Source organism: Lipophrys pholis, assembly GCF_963383615.2.
Source record: "Lipophrys pholis genome assembly, chromosome: 6".
NCBI classification, from domain to species: domain Eukaryota; kingdom Metazoa; phylum Chordata; class Actinopteri; order Blenniiformes; family Blenniidae; genus Lipophrys; species Lipophrys pholis.
Window position 1 is genome coordinate 34,298,174 of NC_137629.1, and position 18,866 is coordinate 34,317,039.

Consider the following 18,866-nt stretch of genomic DNA (forward strand, 5'->3'; position numbering starts at 1 on the left):
ATAAAAGACTCCACTCAAGAAGTAGGCAGACCGGAGCTCAGGCTGCACAAGCAGTCGACCTCGGGTAGCTAAAATATCTGGGAACACAAATAACCTCAATGGTTTACTTAAGGTTTGATGGACCAGCACAAAAAGACACATAAAGGAAGCTGATTTATACTTTTGAGCCATGTGGTTGCAGAGGAGGCTTCCTTATAAATTAAACTGCACACCCGGGCAGCAGCGGTACCACACAGCCACCGCCTGTGCTGCTGCTGCTGCTGCTGCTGCTGCTGCTGCTGCTGCTGCTGCTGCTGCTGCTGCTGCTGCTGCTGCTGCTGCGGCTGCTTCTTAAGCCAATGAAAAGAAGTGGTTATCTTAATGCTTAATTACTGCTGTTTACTAATCACGTCAGTGAATAACTGAACCTGGCTTCAACCTGGTGGCTTCTAAAACCGCAGCTTTAAACGGAGCGCATTGTTGAGGAGAGCTTGGGCCTTTTCATAAACAGCTATTGAGAATCGCACTTGAAGCACAATGTCTGTATTGGATCCCCGCTGGCTGAGGGCCTCAATTCATCCTCTGTGAAGAACGTGCATTCGTCAGTGACGCTGACATTACCGACACCTCCGTCTTTCACCGAGAAGTAACTTCACAGTGATCGACACCAATGAAGACGATCGCCGCCGAAGGCCAACCTGTCGCCTGATAAAAGCTCAAATGAAGGTAAATCCGTCCTCCCATTGCTGCTTTATTTGAGGATTGGAGATCATTTCGGCTCGTACAATGCACGGTGAAGTGCAGTGAGTCAGAAAGTGGGAAACGTCTCCCTGCCGGGTGAATAGTGTGACCTCTGACTGAGTAGGTTGACAATGAGAAGCACCACAATAACACACTTGTGTCGACACTGATATTTCTAACTCCCACCCGCCTGATGAACACAGAGAGAAAACTCAAGGAGGGAAGTTAATCAACAGGAATGAACCAAGACTTTCTTGCAGAGTCTCTACACTTGAATAAAAAGGTGATTTTTGCTCATGTGGTATATCTTCTATCTTTCAAGCCCACTGCCCTCCACAACCTTTTTTTTCTTCTTCAGACAAAATGTATTTGTTAACAGCTTAAAACAGGAGCAGAGTTAACAAGATCATATTTCAGGAAAGCTCTCTTTGCATTTGAAAATACGCCAGTGCACTCCAACTGACCCAAACATTATAAACACACCTGCCAAGATGTGAACAGTTCCAGTCCATAAAGCTGAACAGAGAAATAATAGCACTCCATCACGCAGGCCCTGGGCCTGCCCTGCAGACCGCCATTACCCAGCTCTCCGGGGTGTTCGCTGGCTACGGGGATCATGTGAAAACGACAAACCTTTGTTGGGTTTCGCCGGTTTGTTTACATGACAACAGCACGGGGAGGCTCTGAGAAGAACACTTGATGAAGCCGTGCAACATTTCCTCAGAGTCAGCGTTCCCAAAACATATTGCATGAGTAGAACCTACAGCAAATAAAACCTCCTGGGTGTTACAGCATTCCTCATCAAGGTAAACATTTATAAGACCATCATCTGCATACGAGGAAACACATTCCTCACTGAGGGGAATTATTGTTGGGATTTTCTCAGTAAAAGTGCTTTGAGTTTCTGCACTAGTCACTACATTTAATCTAAATTGCCTTTTGGACATTTTACTGTGTTTTGCACCAGAAGGAACCATGAACATTGGCTTTCTGTTGAGATTGTAGTCATTTTCAGTACAAATTGTTTGGTTTTGTGAAAATATAGATATTTTCATGTATTATCTGAGCCACGCCAACAACAACAAAATAAACGTTTATATTTAAAGGTTATTATTCCAATATTTTTTCTAGTTCAGCACCCTCAAGATAAAATATGGTCCCGCAACTAAAATGTGTTTGACACCTCTGATCTACACCAAAAACAGTTCATCTATTAAGCTATTCTACTTTTTAAAGCTTTATTGGTGATTCCTGCTCTCGAACATTCTTTACTGGGTTCCAGTGGAACAGGAATAATCCTCTGTGGATTTATTTGTGCTGATTGAAAGGGAGAGGGTGCTTTAAAAACAAAGACGCTTCACTTAAAAATGAGCAAACATCAACAGAATCAAAATGTGCAAACCAGCGAGGAATAAAACAACAACAAAGAAGAAGCCCCTCTAGTATCGCCGCGTGAGGTTGAGGTCTGACCTCCATCATTGTCAAGAGGAAAGGGACACAAAATGTGTCGGACAACTGGAAACAAGGGCTGCGAGTCGGAGTGAGTTTAATGTCAAAACAGCAGCCTGGCAGAGTAACAGTGCGCCCTTCCCTCGGGCCCCGGGGCCAACTTCCTATAATTGCAGTCATATTACTGCCTCCACGGCGGCAGCACAGCGAAACCCTTTAATAGTGAGCCGACTGAATTCTCCAGATTACAGAGTGACCCCGTGCTACTGGAACCCAGCCGTGACTTTGCTGTATGTTCATTTGATAGTTTCATAATGTATATTTCACTTTCTCTCATCTCCGACGGAGACAAACTCCTCGCCGATTCCTTTTGCTTTGCCGATTAAAGGGCGATCTGATGGATGACAGGGCAAGAAATGAATTAGCTTTTATCAAATGAATGCGAGAATTAAACATGACGTCTGTTCATCAAAAATGCGGGGCTCCACGAGTCGTGGAAGGCCGCCGTCTTTCCTAAAAATAGCTGAGTGGTGGGGAATCAGCGCGCCCTGCACCCCGGTGGCTTACTCACTGATTTATTCAGTCATTACTGTGAATGATCGGCCCTTCAAAACTCTCCTCTATTATCTGCAGATGGGATGACGAACCATATTTCATTTTGATTTGAGTATTTATTGCGGGGATTTCGGGGTAAAGACCACCTCTGTAGCCCGGAGAGGCTCTCTGCCCCACACATCCACTGCATGTGAGATGGTTTCTTACCATTCTGAATGTCCAGTACGTGATGTTTGTCCAACATCCACCCTCCCATGTTGGTGGCGTCCACCTCGTAGCCTTGCAACACGGCCGTCCTCTTCTCCCAGAGCACCACGTCCAGGCAGGACTCGTATTCATAGCCCACCGACACTGAAAGTTAATGGCAGCAGACAGCGGCGGTGAGCAAGGTGAGCAACCTCTTAACTTGACACTTATGGCGGCGACGAGTCCCGCGGCTGATGAGATATTCCGACCACGTCTCGGCTGTTTTCTGTGTTTGCTGCTTCTTCTGCCTCCAACTGTGTAATTTACTCCGGCTGGGGTGATTTTAGAAGACCTGTGGGGGCTCGTGAGTCTCACCAGCACTGTTATTTGTCTGTTTTATTATGTGCAAATGCAAATAAACTATAGTGCGATATCAGGCGTGAAGCGGCGTGAATTATTTAAACAGCAGACGGGTCAAACGGAGCACATTATTCTAAATTTCTTAAACGCTGCGACACGGGTATAACCGTGAGCCATGAATGAGTCCTGCTGATTGTCAGTGTTGGGGGGGGTTTTCTCTGTCACATGAGTGAGATGAGTCTGATATTGTGCTTCCATATGAAATCCCTCCCAGGTTTACACCCTTCACACTATCTTAAATACACTGCGATGCCTAAGACAACAATTTAATCATCATTAAAATAATAACGTCTTATCAAAACATCCCGTCATTTACGTTGTGACGATTGAGTTTTTTCCTCAGGATGCTGCCTTACAGGCGAGACTTCGGTCGGAGCACAGCTGCTGAAATATCAGACATGCAAAACCAAAAAGTCAGCAAAAGGAGCAATGGCCTTCAAAAATGCAACACCAGAGGGGGTTTCAGCTTTTCACACCACCTGCTGAATCTTTATTGGGCATTGCCACAAAAGCTGTCCCCAGGTAAATAATCCTCTATTTAGAAAAAAATAAAAGTGACATCAATCTTTAAAAGTTCAACGAAGGTTCAGCGCCTGCAGGTAGCAGGCGGCTCTGACGGCGAGCGGATGCTTCCACAACGTCTCGTTCAGCAGCTTCACAGCAGGGAAACTCACCCACAGCCTCTGCCAGGCCGAAGACCTTCTGATTGTAGGCGTCGGTTTTATCCCAGATGAAGGTGTAGGAGAGGTCGGGGAAGGCCGGGAAAGACTTCTGGAACTGACGGCCCGTGACGGCCACCATCAGGTGGACCTTCATCAGGCCAAAGGGCAGACGGTCCTGGGTCAGCAGCACCTTCAGGATGGGCTTGTAGCCAGCTGCCCTGGAGCTCAGGTACACCAGGTTGAGGTCGCTGCCCGGGATGGCCACTTGCTCGTGAAGAACCTATAATATTAATTAGCAGTCAGACTGAAGCCAAAACCAGCGTGAAGAGGCAGGAAACACTGTCCTCCACCTGTGCATCCGCTCGTGTTTTCTACCCAACTAATCATGGAAAACTCCAGCAAGTAATAGAATATCAGGAAGTACAGCTGAACTTATTATTAAAATAGATGTTAATCTTGAATTTTTAATAACAATGAAAGTTTGGTTATTTGCTTTCGCACCGGATTGGAAAGAAAATATGAAAAACTGTAAAACTACAAAAAGGGTATTTATACACACTCAACACTTCTAATCTGTCATATTGAGAGTTTCTTTCCTGATAAATAACAAATTGCATTTTAGGCTATAGCAAGTAAAGGTTGTACTGGTTTATCTGGGTCTGCAAAGGGTTAACGTGTATTGAAGCTGGACAATACTGTAATAACATTATGATCTATCTATCTATCTATCTATCTATCTATCTATCTATCTATCTATCTATACAAATATTTTATTTCCAAGAACCCAAATTCTAATAAAAGATGCTGTGTACAGTACAGTACTTGAATGTATTGCTATACAGCATATAAGCCCTTTCAGCAGCAGCTCTCTTGTAGAGTTGCTCCACATCCTGGGGCAGAGTTTGAAAAGGTCCCCCCCTCCCATAAATCTTTCCAAACTGTCTTGAAAGAGCTCTCAGGATTTAACTGGATAAAAGCAGCAAGGCAGTTTGGAAGCGAACATGATATTTCTTTGTGGACAGACGTCTACCTGTGCTTTGTACTCAGTGAAGTCCAACCGACCAGAACCTTCAAGTCACCAAATGTCAGAGTTTGAATAGGAGATAAAGAAAGATGCTCTAATAAAAAAAATCTAACTCAAGTAAGAATTCTACCTCTTTACTGCAGTAAAACAAGAAGCAGCGGCTGAGAATGAGTTCAGAGGAAGAGGAAGAGGAAGAGGAAGAGGAAGAGGAAGAGGAAGAGGAAGAGGAAGAGGAAGAGGAAGAGGAAGAGGAAGGACATTCCTGCCAGATGTTTCTCGTCTCCGTCCTCACAGCTTCAAACGTTCCTCCTCAATAAGCTCGGGATGATGGATGTCTGCTCAGTGTTACCTGACCGCGGGCCGGGTCGGATCGAGATGAGCCGGGCCGAGCCGGGCCGAGCCGAGCCAAGCTCGACTGAGCCGGGCTGGGTCGAGCTGAGCTGAGCTGAGCTGAGCTGAGCCGAGCTGAGCCGGGCTGAGCTGAGCCGGGCCGGGTCGGGTCGAGCTGAGCTGGGCCGGGCTGAGCCGAGCTCAGCTGAGCCGGGCCGGGTCGGGTCGGGTCGAGCTGAGCTGAGCTGAGCTGAGCTGAGCTGAGCTGAGCCGAGCCGGGCCGGGCTGAGGCCCAGTCACTGTTGGAGCCGTTTAGAAAGGCGGAGTGGAGGTTTGTGCCTGAGGACTAATTACTGCAGCTGGATCAGACAAGCTCAGACTGAAGGAAGGAAGGAAGGAAGGAAGGAAGGAAGGAAGGAAGGAAGGAAGGAAGGAAGGAAGGAAGGAAGGATGGAAGGAAGGAAGGACGGAAGGAAGGAAGGAAGGAAGGAAGGAAGGAAGGAAGGAAGGATGGAAGGAAGGAAGGAAGGAAGGAAGGAAGGAAGGAAGGAAGGAAGGAAGGAAGGAAGGAAGGAAGGATGGAAGGAAGGAAGGAAGGAAGGAAGGAATGAAGGAAGGAAGGGATGAAGGAATGAAGGGATGAAGGGATGAAGGAATGAAGGAATGAAGGAAGGAAGGAATGAAGGAAGGAAGGGATGAAGGAAGGAAGGAAGGAATGAAGGGATGAAGGAAGGAAGGGATGAAGGAATGAAGGAAGGAAGGAAGGAAGGAATGAAGGAAGGAAGGGATGAAGGAAGGAAGGAAGGGATGAAGGAATGAAGGGATGAAGGAATGAAGGAATGAAGGAAGGAAGGAATGAAGGATGGAAGGAAGGAAGGAAGGAAGGAAGGAAGGAAGGAAGGAAGGAATGAAGGAAGGAAGGAAGGAAGGAAGGAAGGAAGGAAGGAAGGGATGAAGGAAGGAAGGGATGAAGGAAGGAAGGAAGGAATGAAGGGATGAAGGAAGGAATGAAGGAAGGAAGGAAGGAAGGAAGGAAGGAAGGAAGGAAGGAAGGAAGGAAGGAAGGAAGGATGGAAGGAAGGAAGGAAGGAAGGAAGGAAGGAAGGATGGAAGGAAGGAAGGAAGGAAGGAAGGAAGGAAGGAAGGAAGGAAGGAAGGAAGGAAGGATGGAAGGAAGGAAGGAAGGAAGGAAGGAAGGGATGAAGGAATGAAGGAAGGAAGGAAGGAAGGGATGAAGGAAGGAAGGAAGGAAGGAATGAAGGAAGGAAGGGATGAAGGAAGGAAGGAAGGGATGAAGGAATGAAGGGATGAAGGGATGAAGGAATGAAGGAATGAAGGAAGGAAGGAAGGAAGGAAGGAAGGAAGGAAGCGATGAAGGAATGAAGGGATGAAGGGATGAAGGGATGAAGGAAGGAAGGAAGGAAGGAAGGGATGAAGGAATGGATAGAAGTGGTGGCTCTTGTCTCATTCTCGGATGTATTCAAATTTCATACTCGGTGGTTCACTTGAAGGTTTTGATAGTATTTTTGATAGTATTTTTGATAGTATTTTTGATAGTATTTTTGAAGGTACTCTGTGACAAAGGGAAGCTTAAGACTCGATGTTCGTTTAAACAGAAACAGCAGAAACGCTGAAAACAATGAAGTTTTCATGTTGAGCCACTAGTTGGTGCTGTTGTTTGCTTTTATAATGAAACATGTTTCTGTGGTGTTATTTTAAAAACTACACTCTGCTCTGTGGAGTAGTGGTTAGCTCATTCACCTCACAGAAGGAAGCTGCTGGTTCGAGTCTGTGAGGAGACTCCTCGGGTTTTCTGCAACTTTTCTGTTTCAGTCTCAGAAACCTGTTAAATGACTGATCCTGTTCAGCAGGTTGGGGAGTGTGACTGGTTCTGTGGACTGATGACCTTTACAGGGTCTGTCCTCCACTGCCCCACGACCCCCGGACTGAATTAACCAGGCTACAATATTGATGGTATTTCTGTTAAAACGTGGGGCATAAATGTGAAGATTTAAGAGAAAAGTAAACTATATAAGCCTTAAATTGCCTTTTGACGTGCAGCAGTAAAGAACTAATGCTGGATAAACAGTCGACTCTGAAATTTACCTAAAATATGGATTTTGTTTGAGCAGTGGGAGTCAAATCAAGGTCTTAAATATGCCACACACCAACTGCAATGTACCAAATGAAAAATGAGCCAACTCCAGCGGCAGTGGATTCATTCTTCATTACTCGACTGTGAGGAAAACACTGCGACTCTCCAGCATTAATGATTCCACAAAGTCTCTTTGAGCAGACTGCAGGAATGAGTGCATGCACAGTTTGGATTCCCTCGCTTTAATGAAACTCACTCATGTTTTGTTCTCATCAGTTAAAACTGAAGTTCAAGCAGAAAAAGCTGCAGAGTCACATTTTGCATTTGGGGATTTTTTTGGCTCCGACTTGAGCCACATGGACGCCAACCAAAGTCCTGAGGCATGTAACGTCCATGTGACGCGTCCTCAATGTATCAGCGCTGCTTTGAGACAGTCTAGGGCTTAGTGTTTGGGGAGAAGACTCCATTCAGTCAGAGCCCAGAGGCGAAGTGAAAGGCAAATCTGACTGTTTAATAAAAGCAATAAAAGCCATGGTGAAGGGAAGATAAGAGCATTATCGTTACTCCTGTACTTTTTAACTCTGCTGCCTGCAAAGTCGGGATCAAACACGGGTCAGATTATTAAAGGCGTCCGAAGCCATCAGATATGAATTCAGATGTGACCGTGGCAGCCGGGCGCCGTGTGGCCGCGGGTCTCACCTGGGTCTCCGGGATGATGGGGCTGTCCTCCGGGGACGTCTTGTACAGCGTGGAGAGGGGCGTGGCCAGCATGTGGGGGTTGGGCCTGATCAGGCCAGTCAGGTAACAGCTGGGGATGTCATTGCCCTCTCGCTTCATCACCACCGTGTCCATGACGTGGAAGACGTTCCAGGGCAGCCACACCGTGCGGTACAGCGTGGGGAAGGGGGCGCGCTCGTAACTCAGCGTCAGAGAAGCACCGCCGTTTACCAGCAGGTCAAACCTCAACACATGAAGGTGACAAGAACACTTAGAAACACATCATGAAACACATGAAACACATTGAGAAAAACACATGAAACACATGAAACATATCATGAAACACATCATGAAACACATCATGAAACACATCATGAAACACATCATGAAACACATGAAGGTGACAAGAACACTTAGAAACACATCATGAAACACATGAAACACATTGAGAAAAACACATGAAACACATGAAACACATCATGAAACACATGAAACACATCATGAAACACATCATGAAACACATGAAACACATGAAACACATGAAGGTGACAAGAACACTTAGAAACACATCATGAAACACATGAAACACATCATGAAACACATCATGAAACACATGAAACACATGAAACACATGAAGGTGACAAGAACACTTAGAAACACATCATGAAACACATGAAACACATTGAGAAAAACACATGAAACACATGAAACACATCATGAAACACATGAAACACATCATGAAACACATGAAACACATGAAACACATCATGAAACACATCATGAAACACATGAAACACATCATGAAACACATGAAACACATGAAACACATCATGAAACACATGAAACACATCATGAAACACATGAAACACATGAAACACATGAAACACATCATGAAACACATGAAACACATGAAACACATCATGAAACACATGAAACACATCATGAAACACATCATGAAACACATCATGAAACACATGAAACACATGAAACACATGAAACACATCATGAAACACATCATGAAACACATGAAACACATCATGAAACACATGAAACAAATCATGAAACACATGAAACACATGAAACACATCATGAAACACATGAAACATGAAACACATGAAACACATCATGAAACACATGAAACACATCATGAAACACATGAAACACATGAAACACATCATGAAACACATGAAACACATCATGAAACACATGAAACACATCATGAAACACATCATGAAACACATGAAACACATGAAACACATCATGAAACACATGAAACACATGAAACACATCATGAAACACATCATGAAACACATGAAACACATGAAACACATCATGAAACACATGAAACATGAAACACATGAAACACATCATGAAACACATCATGAAACACATGAAACACATGAAACACATCATGAAACACATGGAACACATCATGAAACACATGAAACACATGAAACACATCATGAAACACATGAAACACATCATGAAACACATGAAACACATGAAACACATCATGGAACACATGAAACACATGAAACACATCATGAAACACATGAAACACATCATGGAACACATGAAACACATGAAACACATCATGAAACACATCATGAAACACATGAAACATGAAACACATCATGAAACACATGAAACACATCATGAAACACATCATGAAACACATCATGAAACACATGAAACACATCATGAAACACATGAAACACATGAAACACATCATGGAACACATGAAACACATCATGAAACACATGAAACACATGAAACACATCATGAAACACATGAAACACATGAAACACATCATGAAACACATGAAACATGAAACACATGAAACACATCATGAAACACATCATGAAACACATGAAACACATGAAACACATCATGAAACACATGAAACACATCATGAAACACATGGAACACATCATGAAACACATGGAACACATGAAACACATGAAACACATCATGAAACACATGGAACACATCATGAAACACATGAAACACATGAAACACATCATGAAACACATGAAACACATCATGAAACACATGAAACACATGAAACACATCATGGAACACATGAAACACATGAAACACATCATGAAACACATGAAACACATCATGAAACACATGAAACACATCATGAAACACATGAAACACATCATGGAACACATGAAACACATGAAACACATCATGAAACACATGAAACACATCATGGAACACATGAAACACATGAAACACATCATGAAACACATCATGAAACACATGAAACATGAAACACATCATGAAACACATGAAACACATCATGAAACACATCATGAAACACATCATGAAACACATGAAACACATCATGAAACACATGAAACACATGAAACACATCATGGAACACATGAAACACATCATGAAACACATGAAACACATGAAACACATCATGAAACACATGAAACACATGAAACACATCATGAAACACATGAAACATGAAACACATGAAACACATCATGAAACACATCATGAAACACATGAAACACATGAAACACATCATGAAACACATGAAACACATCATGAAACACATGGAACACATCATGAAACACATGGAACACATGAAACACATGAAACACATCATGAAACACATGGAACACATCATGAAACACATGAAACACATGAAACACATCATGAAACACATGAAACACATCATGAAACACATGAAACACATGAAACACATCATGGAACACATGAAACACATGAAACACATCATGAAACACATGAAACACATCATGAAACACATGAAACACATGAAACACATCATGGAACACATGAAACACATGAAACACATCATGAAACACATGAAACACATCATGGAACACATGAAACACATGAAACACATCATGAAACACATCATGAAACACATGAAACATGAAACACATCATGAAACACATGAAACACATCATGAAACACATCATGAAACACATCATGAAACACATGAAACACATCATGAAACACATGAAACACATGAAACACATCATGGAACACATGAAACACATCATGAAACACATGAAACACATGAAACACATCATGAAACACATGAAACACATGAAACACATCATGAAACACATGAAACATGAAACACATGAAACACATCATGAAACACATCATGAAACACATGAAACACATGAAACACATCATGAAACACATGAAACACATCATGAAACACATGGAACACATCATGAAACACATGGAACACATGAAACACATGAAACACATCATGAAACACATGGAACACATCATGAAACACATGAAACACATGAAACACATCATGAAACACATGAAACACATCATGAAACACATGAAACACATGAAACACATCATGGAACACATGAAACACATCATGAAACACATGAAACACATCATGAAACACATGGAACACATGAAACACATGAAACACATCATGAAACACATGGAACACATCATGAAACACATGAAACACATGAAACACATCATGAAACACATGAAACACATCATGAAACACATGAAACACATGAAACACATCATGGAACACATGAAACACATGAAACACATCATGAAACACATGAAACACATCATGGAACACATGAAACACATCATGAAACACATCATGAAACACATGAAACACATGAAACACATCATGAAACACATGAAACACATCATGGAACACATGAAACACATCATGAAACACATCATGAAACACATGAAACATGAAACACATCATGAAACACATGAAACACATCATGAAACACATGAAACACATCATGGAACACATGAAACACATGAAACACATCATGAAACACATCATGAAACACATGAAACATGAAACACATCATGGAACACATGAAACACATCATGAAACACATGAAACACATCATGGAACACATGAAACACATGAAACACATCATGAAACACATGAAACACATCATGAAACACATCATGAAACACATCATGGAACACATGAAACACATGAAACACATCATGAAACACATGAAACACATCATGAAACACATCATGAAACACATGAAACACATGAAACACATCATGAAACACATGAAACACATCATGAAACACATCATGAAACACATCATGAAACACATGAAACACATCATGAAACACATGAAACACATGAAACACATCATGGAACACATGAAACACATCATGAAACACATGAAACACATCATGGAACACATGAAACACATGAAACACATCATGAAACACATGAAACACATCATGAAACACATCATGAAACACATCATGAAACACATGAAACACATCATGAAACACATGAAACACATGAAACACATCATGGAACACATGAAACACATCATGAAACACATGAAACACATCATGGAACACATGAAACACATGAAACACATCATGAAACACATGAAACATGAAACACATCATGAAACACATGAAACACATCATGGAACACATGAAACACATCATGAAACACATGAAACACATCATGAAACACATGAAACACATGAAACACATGAAACACATGAAACACATCATGGAACACATGAAACACATCATGGAACACATGAAACACATGAAACACATCATGAAACACATGAAACATGAAACACATCATGAAACACATGAAACACATCATGGAACACATGAAACACATGAAACACATGGAACACATGAAACACATCATGAAACACATGGAACACATGAAACACATCATGAAACACATGGAACACATGAAACACATGAAACACATCATGAAACACATGAAACACATGAAACACATGAAACACATGAAACACATGAAACACATCATGAAACACATGGAACACATCATTAAACACATGAAACACATGAAACACATGAAACACATGAAACACAAGCACCATCATAGGAACTGGGTTCTATCAACTATGAGCTGAAGGTGCAGCGTCTGGTATTTAAGTCACTCCCTTCTGGGGCATTAGGTGGCAGGGGTCAGTGAATGGACTTTTATGATTTCAGAAATGTTTTGCTTCTCCACAGCAGAAACACTCACAGTTTTCATGTTGGACCACTAGTGGGCGCTGTTATTCATTTTTGTAATGAAACCACACACACGTGCAGAGAACAATTCAATAACAGAACAATAACAATGGAAGCACACGGACAATTGTATGGACTGTCAAAATAAAACTACTGGAGTTGGATTGTTATTATGGTGACTGTCAAAATAAAACTACTGGAATTGGATTGTTATTATGGTGACTGTCAAAATAAAACTACTGGAATTGGATTGTTGTCCAAAGTTCTCAGAAAGTTGCATTTTTTCAATCAGTTCGAGTGCCGATATCACATTTGGTCTATCAGCATACATTTAAAAAAAAAAAAAAGAAGTAATAAATACAAATACAAATACAAATATAAATATAAATATAAATATATAAATATAAATATATAAATATATAAATATATAAATATAAATATAAATATAAATATAAATATAAATATAAATATATAAATATAAATATAAATATAAATATAAATATAAATATAAATATAAATATAAATATAAATATAAATATAAATATAAACATATAGTTCTGTGTCTCCCCTTGACAACATTCTGTTAAAGATAGCGGCTCGTGGCCCTCAGGGGCTCCAGCGTTCACATTGAGACGTCTCACTCCCTCAGCAGGAGACACGGTCGACGTCTCACTCCCTCAGCAGGAGACAAGGTCGTCTATCTCCACCTGGCCGTGTGTGATGGCGTGCTGACTGCGAACACTCCACTGTTCTGATGTTCAGGTTTCCTCTGCTGAGATCAATAAAAGGCTTGTCAAGCTGCTCAATCTGGCCATCATCTGTTCTCCTGCCTCCACAATTACAACCACCATCAAACGGAGATGTTCCCACAGCAAAGTGCATTAAGTTATCAAGACCATTTTACAGAAGGTGAGTTCATAAACGACTCGAAAGGGACTTTTTTTTTTGTTTAAAATGAATTCAGACGCTCTTGGTGCCCTCGAACTCAAGCAAATAACACTTTGCCTCCATTAGCTTATTTCTAAAAGCTTTGAGTATTACACCCTGAAACTTTAAAGTAGTTTTGATGTTTCGGTCTCATTTTCACCGTTTTGCGGTTGTGATAACAAACTGAAATGAGAAAACGGAAGCACACAAGTCAGGCATCATTTTAATCTTTTGTAGATAGAAGCAAAAATGAAAAGTATAAAATGACCCGACCCAGAAAGACGGGCACAGATCTGTTATTTCCCCCTCAGACGTCCTCCAGCGGGGGGACGGAGAATCAGGCTGGACTGATTTGTAATTAGCAGCACATTTACAGATCTCAGCAGCATCATTACTCTGGTGTTTTTCTCACTGAGAAGAACGAGTGCCAGAACTTTCTTCAGGTTCAGAGTCGAGCAGTAAACGTTTGTTCAAAGACGAGCCCCGTTTCCTCTTTTCAACTCCCATATAATATTATCATTCACTGAATCTAATTTATGAGTCCTGCTCAACCAGGCATGATGCTGGAAGACACTTTCTGGTGGATTTGGTCTTGAGTGTTGAGTCCCGGGAGTTTTCTCTTGGTGAACCGGCTTTAATTAGTAGGACATTACTCAGGGAGAAAAGTTACTGGTTTGGAAATGAAAGGGCGAGTCGCTGAAGTGCTGCTCTATATATATTGGCTCCACGACCCAGAGGGGGTAAAGCATCTGTATGGTGACATGGCATTCACATGCACAAAGAGGTGCACACACACACACACACACACACACACACACACACACACACACACACACACACACACACACACACACACACACACACACACACACACACACACACACACACACACACACACACACACACACACACACACACACACACACACACACACACCCAGCCAAGCTGTGCAGCTGACCTAAAACAGCTTCCTTCTTGAGCTCTCTCCACTTTGGGCAGTAGGAAGCTCACAGCTGTGAGCCCCCCCCCCCCCCCACCCCCTTCTTCTGAGCACACTGAGCGGATCTGTTGGCTAACCAAGTGTGATTATCCCCGACCATTTATCACGCTCCCTGTCAGAAGAGTTACAGGGCGGAATATCTGAAGGAATCAGCTAATCCTGGACTATCTGGGGGGGTACGGGGGGGGGGGGGGGGGGGGGTACCAGACCATTGTGATTCACAACAACAGCTTTACAATTCTCCTTCAATAAGCCTTTTATTTCAAAGTGGAGACACATAAACATACCGTATCTCCTGAATCGCTTCATCACGTCTGATGGCCGATCGCAAAATAAAGCATCATCCCCCCCCCGTGAAATATGCGACATACGTTTGTCTTGTATGTGTTTGCGCTGCCGTTATTAAGGACCCGTCGGTGGTAATAGCAGGAGAAGGTCAGACAGTAATCCCATGTTTTACTACACCGCGGGCAGATTGATTCCACCCGAGCTGATTCAATGCATTTTAAACAGCCTGGTTCAAAATGGCCTCCACCACTGTGACATTTGCATGAGGAATTGTTCTCGGGCAGAAACGTGCTGCTGTTTCTATTTGTTTTGAGATGAACGGCGGGACGACGCTCCAGAGACACACAGCTTCATCCTGCATTCTACACTGCCGTCCGGACCGCCACTGCAGGTCACACATAAACCACTGGCGGTGGAAGCTCGTGGTTATTTGGTCGTGTAGAACCGTGTTCATGTGTGTGTGTGTGTGTGTGTGTGTGTGTGTGTGTGTGTGTGTGTGTGTGTGTGTGTGTGTGTGTGTGTGTGTGTGTGTGTGTGTCCAGGGACCCCTCTTACATGCCATCCTGCCGTGTGATGGTGTAGCCGTACTCTGGGTAGTGCAGGAAGGACACGTTGACTCCAATCAGTGGCGTGCCGTCCCCCGTCAGGACCTGACCCCGGATGACTGCCCCCAGGCTGCGGTGGGTAAACAAACAAACAAACAAACAAACAAACAAACAAACAAACAAACAAACAAACACAGGAAGAACTGAATAAACAAACAACCGTGTCGACGTCACACCACCACGATATCAGCATGGCTAACAACCGTCAGTCCGATCCAGCGGCGAGCAGAGGGATGATTTACTGACCACACACACACACACACACACACACACACACACACACACACACACACACACACACACACACACACACACACACACACACACACACACACACACTGATCATCCAGTGGAAACTCCCCGTTAATATTTGCAGCGTCTTGCTCTTGTATTGCAGCATTGACATTCCACAGGAATTGATTCAATCACGAGCTCCTGTTTTTTACATTTTAAGTATTTGTTGACGACATGCTGCGTTTCCACCACAGCTCCCGGGGCGATTGAATTTGTGACGGCACATCACGGAAAAGTCAAACTGCACATTACCTCGACAACTAAATCCTGAGTGAAATGATCAATCAGATAATATGAAGGCAACACGGTGGATGGAGTGAGCAACAATATCCAGCAGTGATGCTTTCAAATGAGATTCATGAGAGAAATATTCAGAGTATTGTTATCAGTCTGACCTCACTGAATTAAGAGTTTCCCTAAAATTTGTACTTGAAGAGGGTGTGATCCATGTGTGATTACTCGAGCAAGTACTGTTGCCTCCCAAAATGAGCCTTTTGTCAGTGTCACACTGAAGCCCCCCCCCCCCCCCTCCCCCCTCCCCCGAATGATGAATGTCTGTGGTGGCGCCGGTGATGAAAGATAATATATCAACGAGCGTCGTGTTCGAACAAGCTCTTCAGCTCCGTTACAGATATCCTCTTGATGTGAGAAGTTTGGCGGCTGACGTGTCAAGAGGCACTTTACAGGAATCCAGAACAACAAAATCCAACGCTGGAGGCAAACTGTCACACAATGAAACACAACGGAGCAAAAGGAAAAGGAAAGCAATCGCCACAGCAGTTTAGAGAGGTGAAACCAAAAGTATTGTAGATATGAGGAAAAAAACAACAAAAAAACCTGCAATTTGAATAGGAAATATACAAAATGTTCTGCTGTGAAAAGTGGAAATGTGAAGGTTTTTTTGTTGGTTTGAAGTCGACAGGCAGAGAAAAAAAAGGGACTTTTGTGAACGTGGATCTTTTATTTCCTCTCAGTATTTCTGGGTGCATTCCCACCCGGTGGTCTGGTATCTGTGAGTCTCAGTGAGTGGGAGAAGGAGCCCCCCTGCCGGGAGGGAGCTCAAACCAAAATGCACCCCTCTCATTCACACCACACACACGCCAAGTACTCACTTTTAGTTAAATGCTAATTTCTTTTTCCACATTCACGAATATTATTATTCGAATTTCCCAGGAACTGTTCTTCTAGTTACGTTGAAGAATCTGCTGTGCTATACAACATTACACCTGAGCTTATCGTAGTATTTTAAATAATGCATTTAGGTAGACTGGAGTTGGAGCAGCAAGGTCGAGATGGAAGCTCGGGACTCAGAAACCACAGGAAGGACATGAAAAGCTGCGGCTCATCATGACCTCCAAAAGTCACATTCATTTAAAAATGTCTTATTTATGACAAAAATATTTTTGCCTTCTTCTTTCTTTTATTCATCAAGATTTTTTCTCAGTTTGCGCAGTGCAGTGGTTTGTACTCTCGCCTCACGGTGAGTGAAGCCCTGGTTTGAGTCCCACTGAGTGTGTGTGAGGTCTGCATGTCCTCCCTGTGCCGGTCCCATGGGGACCCTCAGGCCCCTCTACAGCGTTAACACGGAGACAGAGCCGGACCGTTTTCACCGTTGTCACGTAAACAAGACATCAAAATCTCAAAAAAGAAAACGGTTGCAGGATAAACGCTTTTGGCTTCTTTCCCCTCTGAGTTATTTAAAGTGGTAAAAAACCAAAAGACGTATGGACGGATGAGTTGTTCTGGAAAAATGAAGTGAAAAAGAAATCCTGGCTGGAAGAAGCTTCCCCAAGACCCCGGGTTCTTCTTCCTGCTGCTGCCCCCGCCCCCCCCGGGCGAGGCCCCCCGCCCCCCCACGCTGCCTGATATGAGCCGCCTCCTCCTCCGCCTGCTGGCTAAACAGGAATGCCAGTGGAGCAGATAAGGGGGGGGTGGAAGGGGGGGGGGGTTAAATACTTCACTTCAGGGCACGTCTGTGGTAGTTAGTCCAGGCCGGTGGAGCATTACTCACTCACATTTTCCTTGCTGGGAAATGGATTTGCTCCTGGTCACCCCCCCCCCTCCCCCCATCCCCCCCCGCTCTCTCCTAAAAAACTGTATTTTCTTTAGCACCTTTGCAGGATAAATCACAGACACAGAAGATTCCTGCATGATTAAAGCCTCACAGCCCCTCAGCCATTATTCACGCAGACTGCAGGGCCTTCAGGTAGAACTTGTCTTAACAACCGTTCTTCTGCTCGGATCTTAAAGTGTGAAGCGATTTGTTAAGTCAGTCCTTCGTCTGAAGGTAAGACCACGAGATATTTCTCCATCAACATTTAATCATCCCCCCACTTCTCAGGCCACAAAGCAGAATTTTAAAAAGTGTTCCTCTGCATTTGTCACCGGTGGGCAAAAAGAAAAGGTCCCATTTGGCCACTTTATCTCCAGGTCATTACGTATCTGAGACCCAGATGATCAACAGCTTCAGCCCCCCTCTTCGTTCCCTCCCGTTGCAGGTCTGGATCTCCCCTCCTTTATTTACTGGCTCAAACAACAAGGCCACTTAAGATCCACGCCGAAGGTT

The 18,866-nt window shown here is 43.1% G+C and overlaps 1 protein-coding gene across 1 annotated transcript in view; it reads right to left on the minus strand.

Moving 5' to 3' along the window:
* LOC308111358 (teneurin-3) overlaps positions 1 to 18,866 on the minus strand; it is a gene marked incomplete at its 5' end in the record, with an annotated part of 187,682 nt that overhangs the window by 43,140 nt on the left and 125,676 nt on the right. The window contains 4 exons of the mRNA XM_080466222.1: positions 2,932 to 3,075; positions 4,005 to 4,272; positions 8,141 to 8,402; positions 15,957 to 16,076. Coding sequence (XP_080322348.1) covers positions 2,932 to 3,075; positions 4,005 to 4,272; positions 8,141 to 8,402; positions 15,957 to 16,076 — 794 coding nt within the window. The remainder of the gene's footprint in view (positions 1 to 2,931; positions 3,076 to 4,004; positions 4,273 to 8,140; positions 8,403 to 15,956; positions 16,077 to 18,866) is intronic.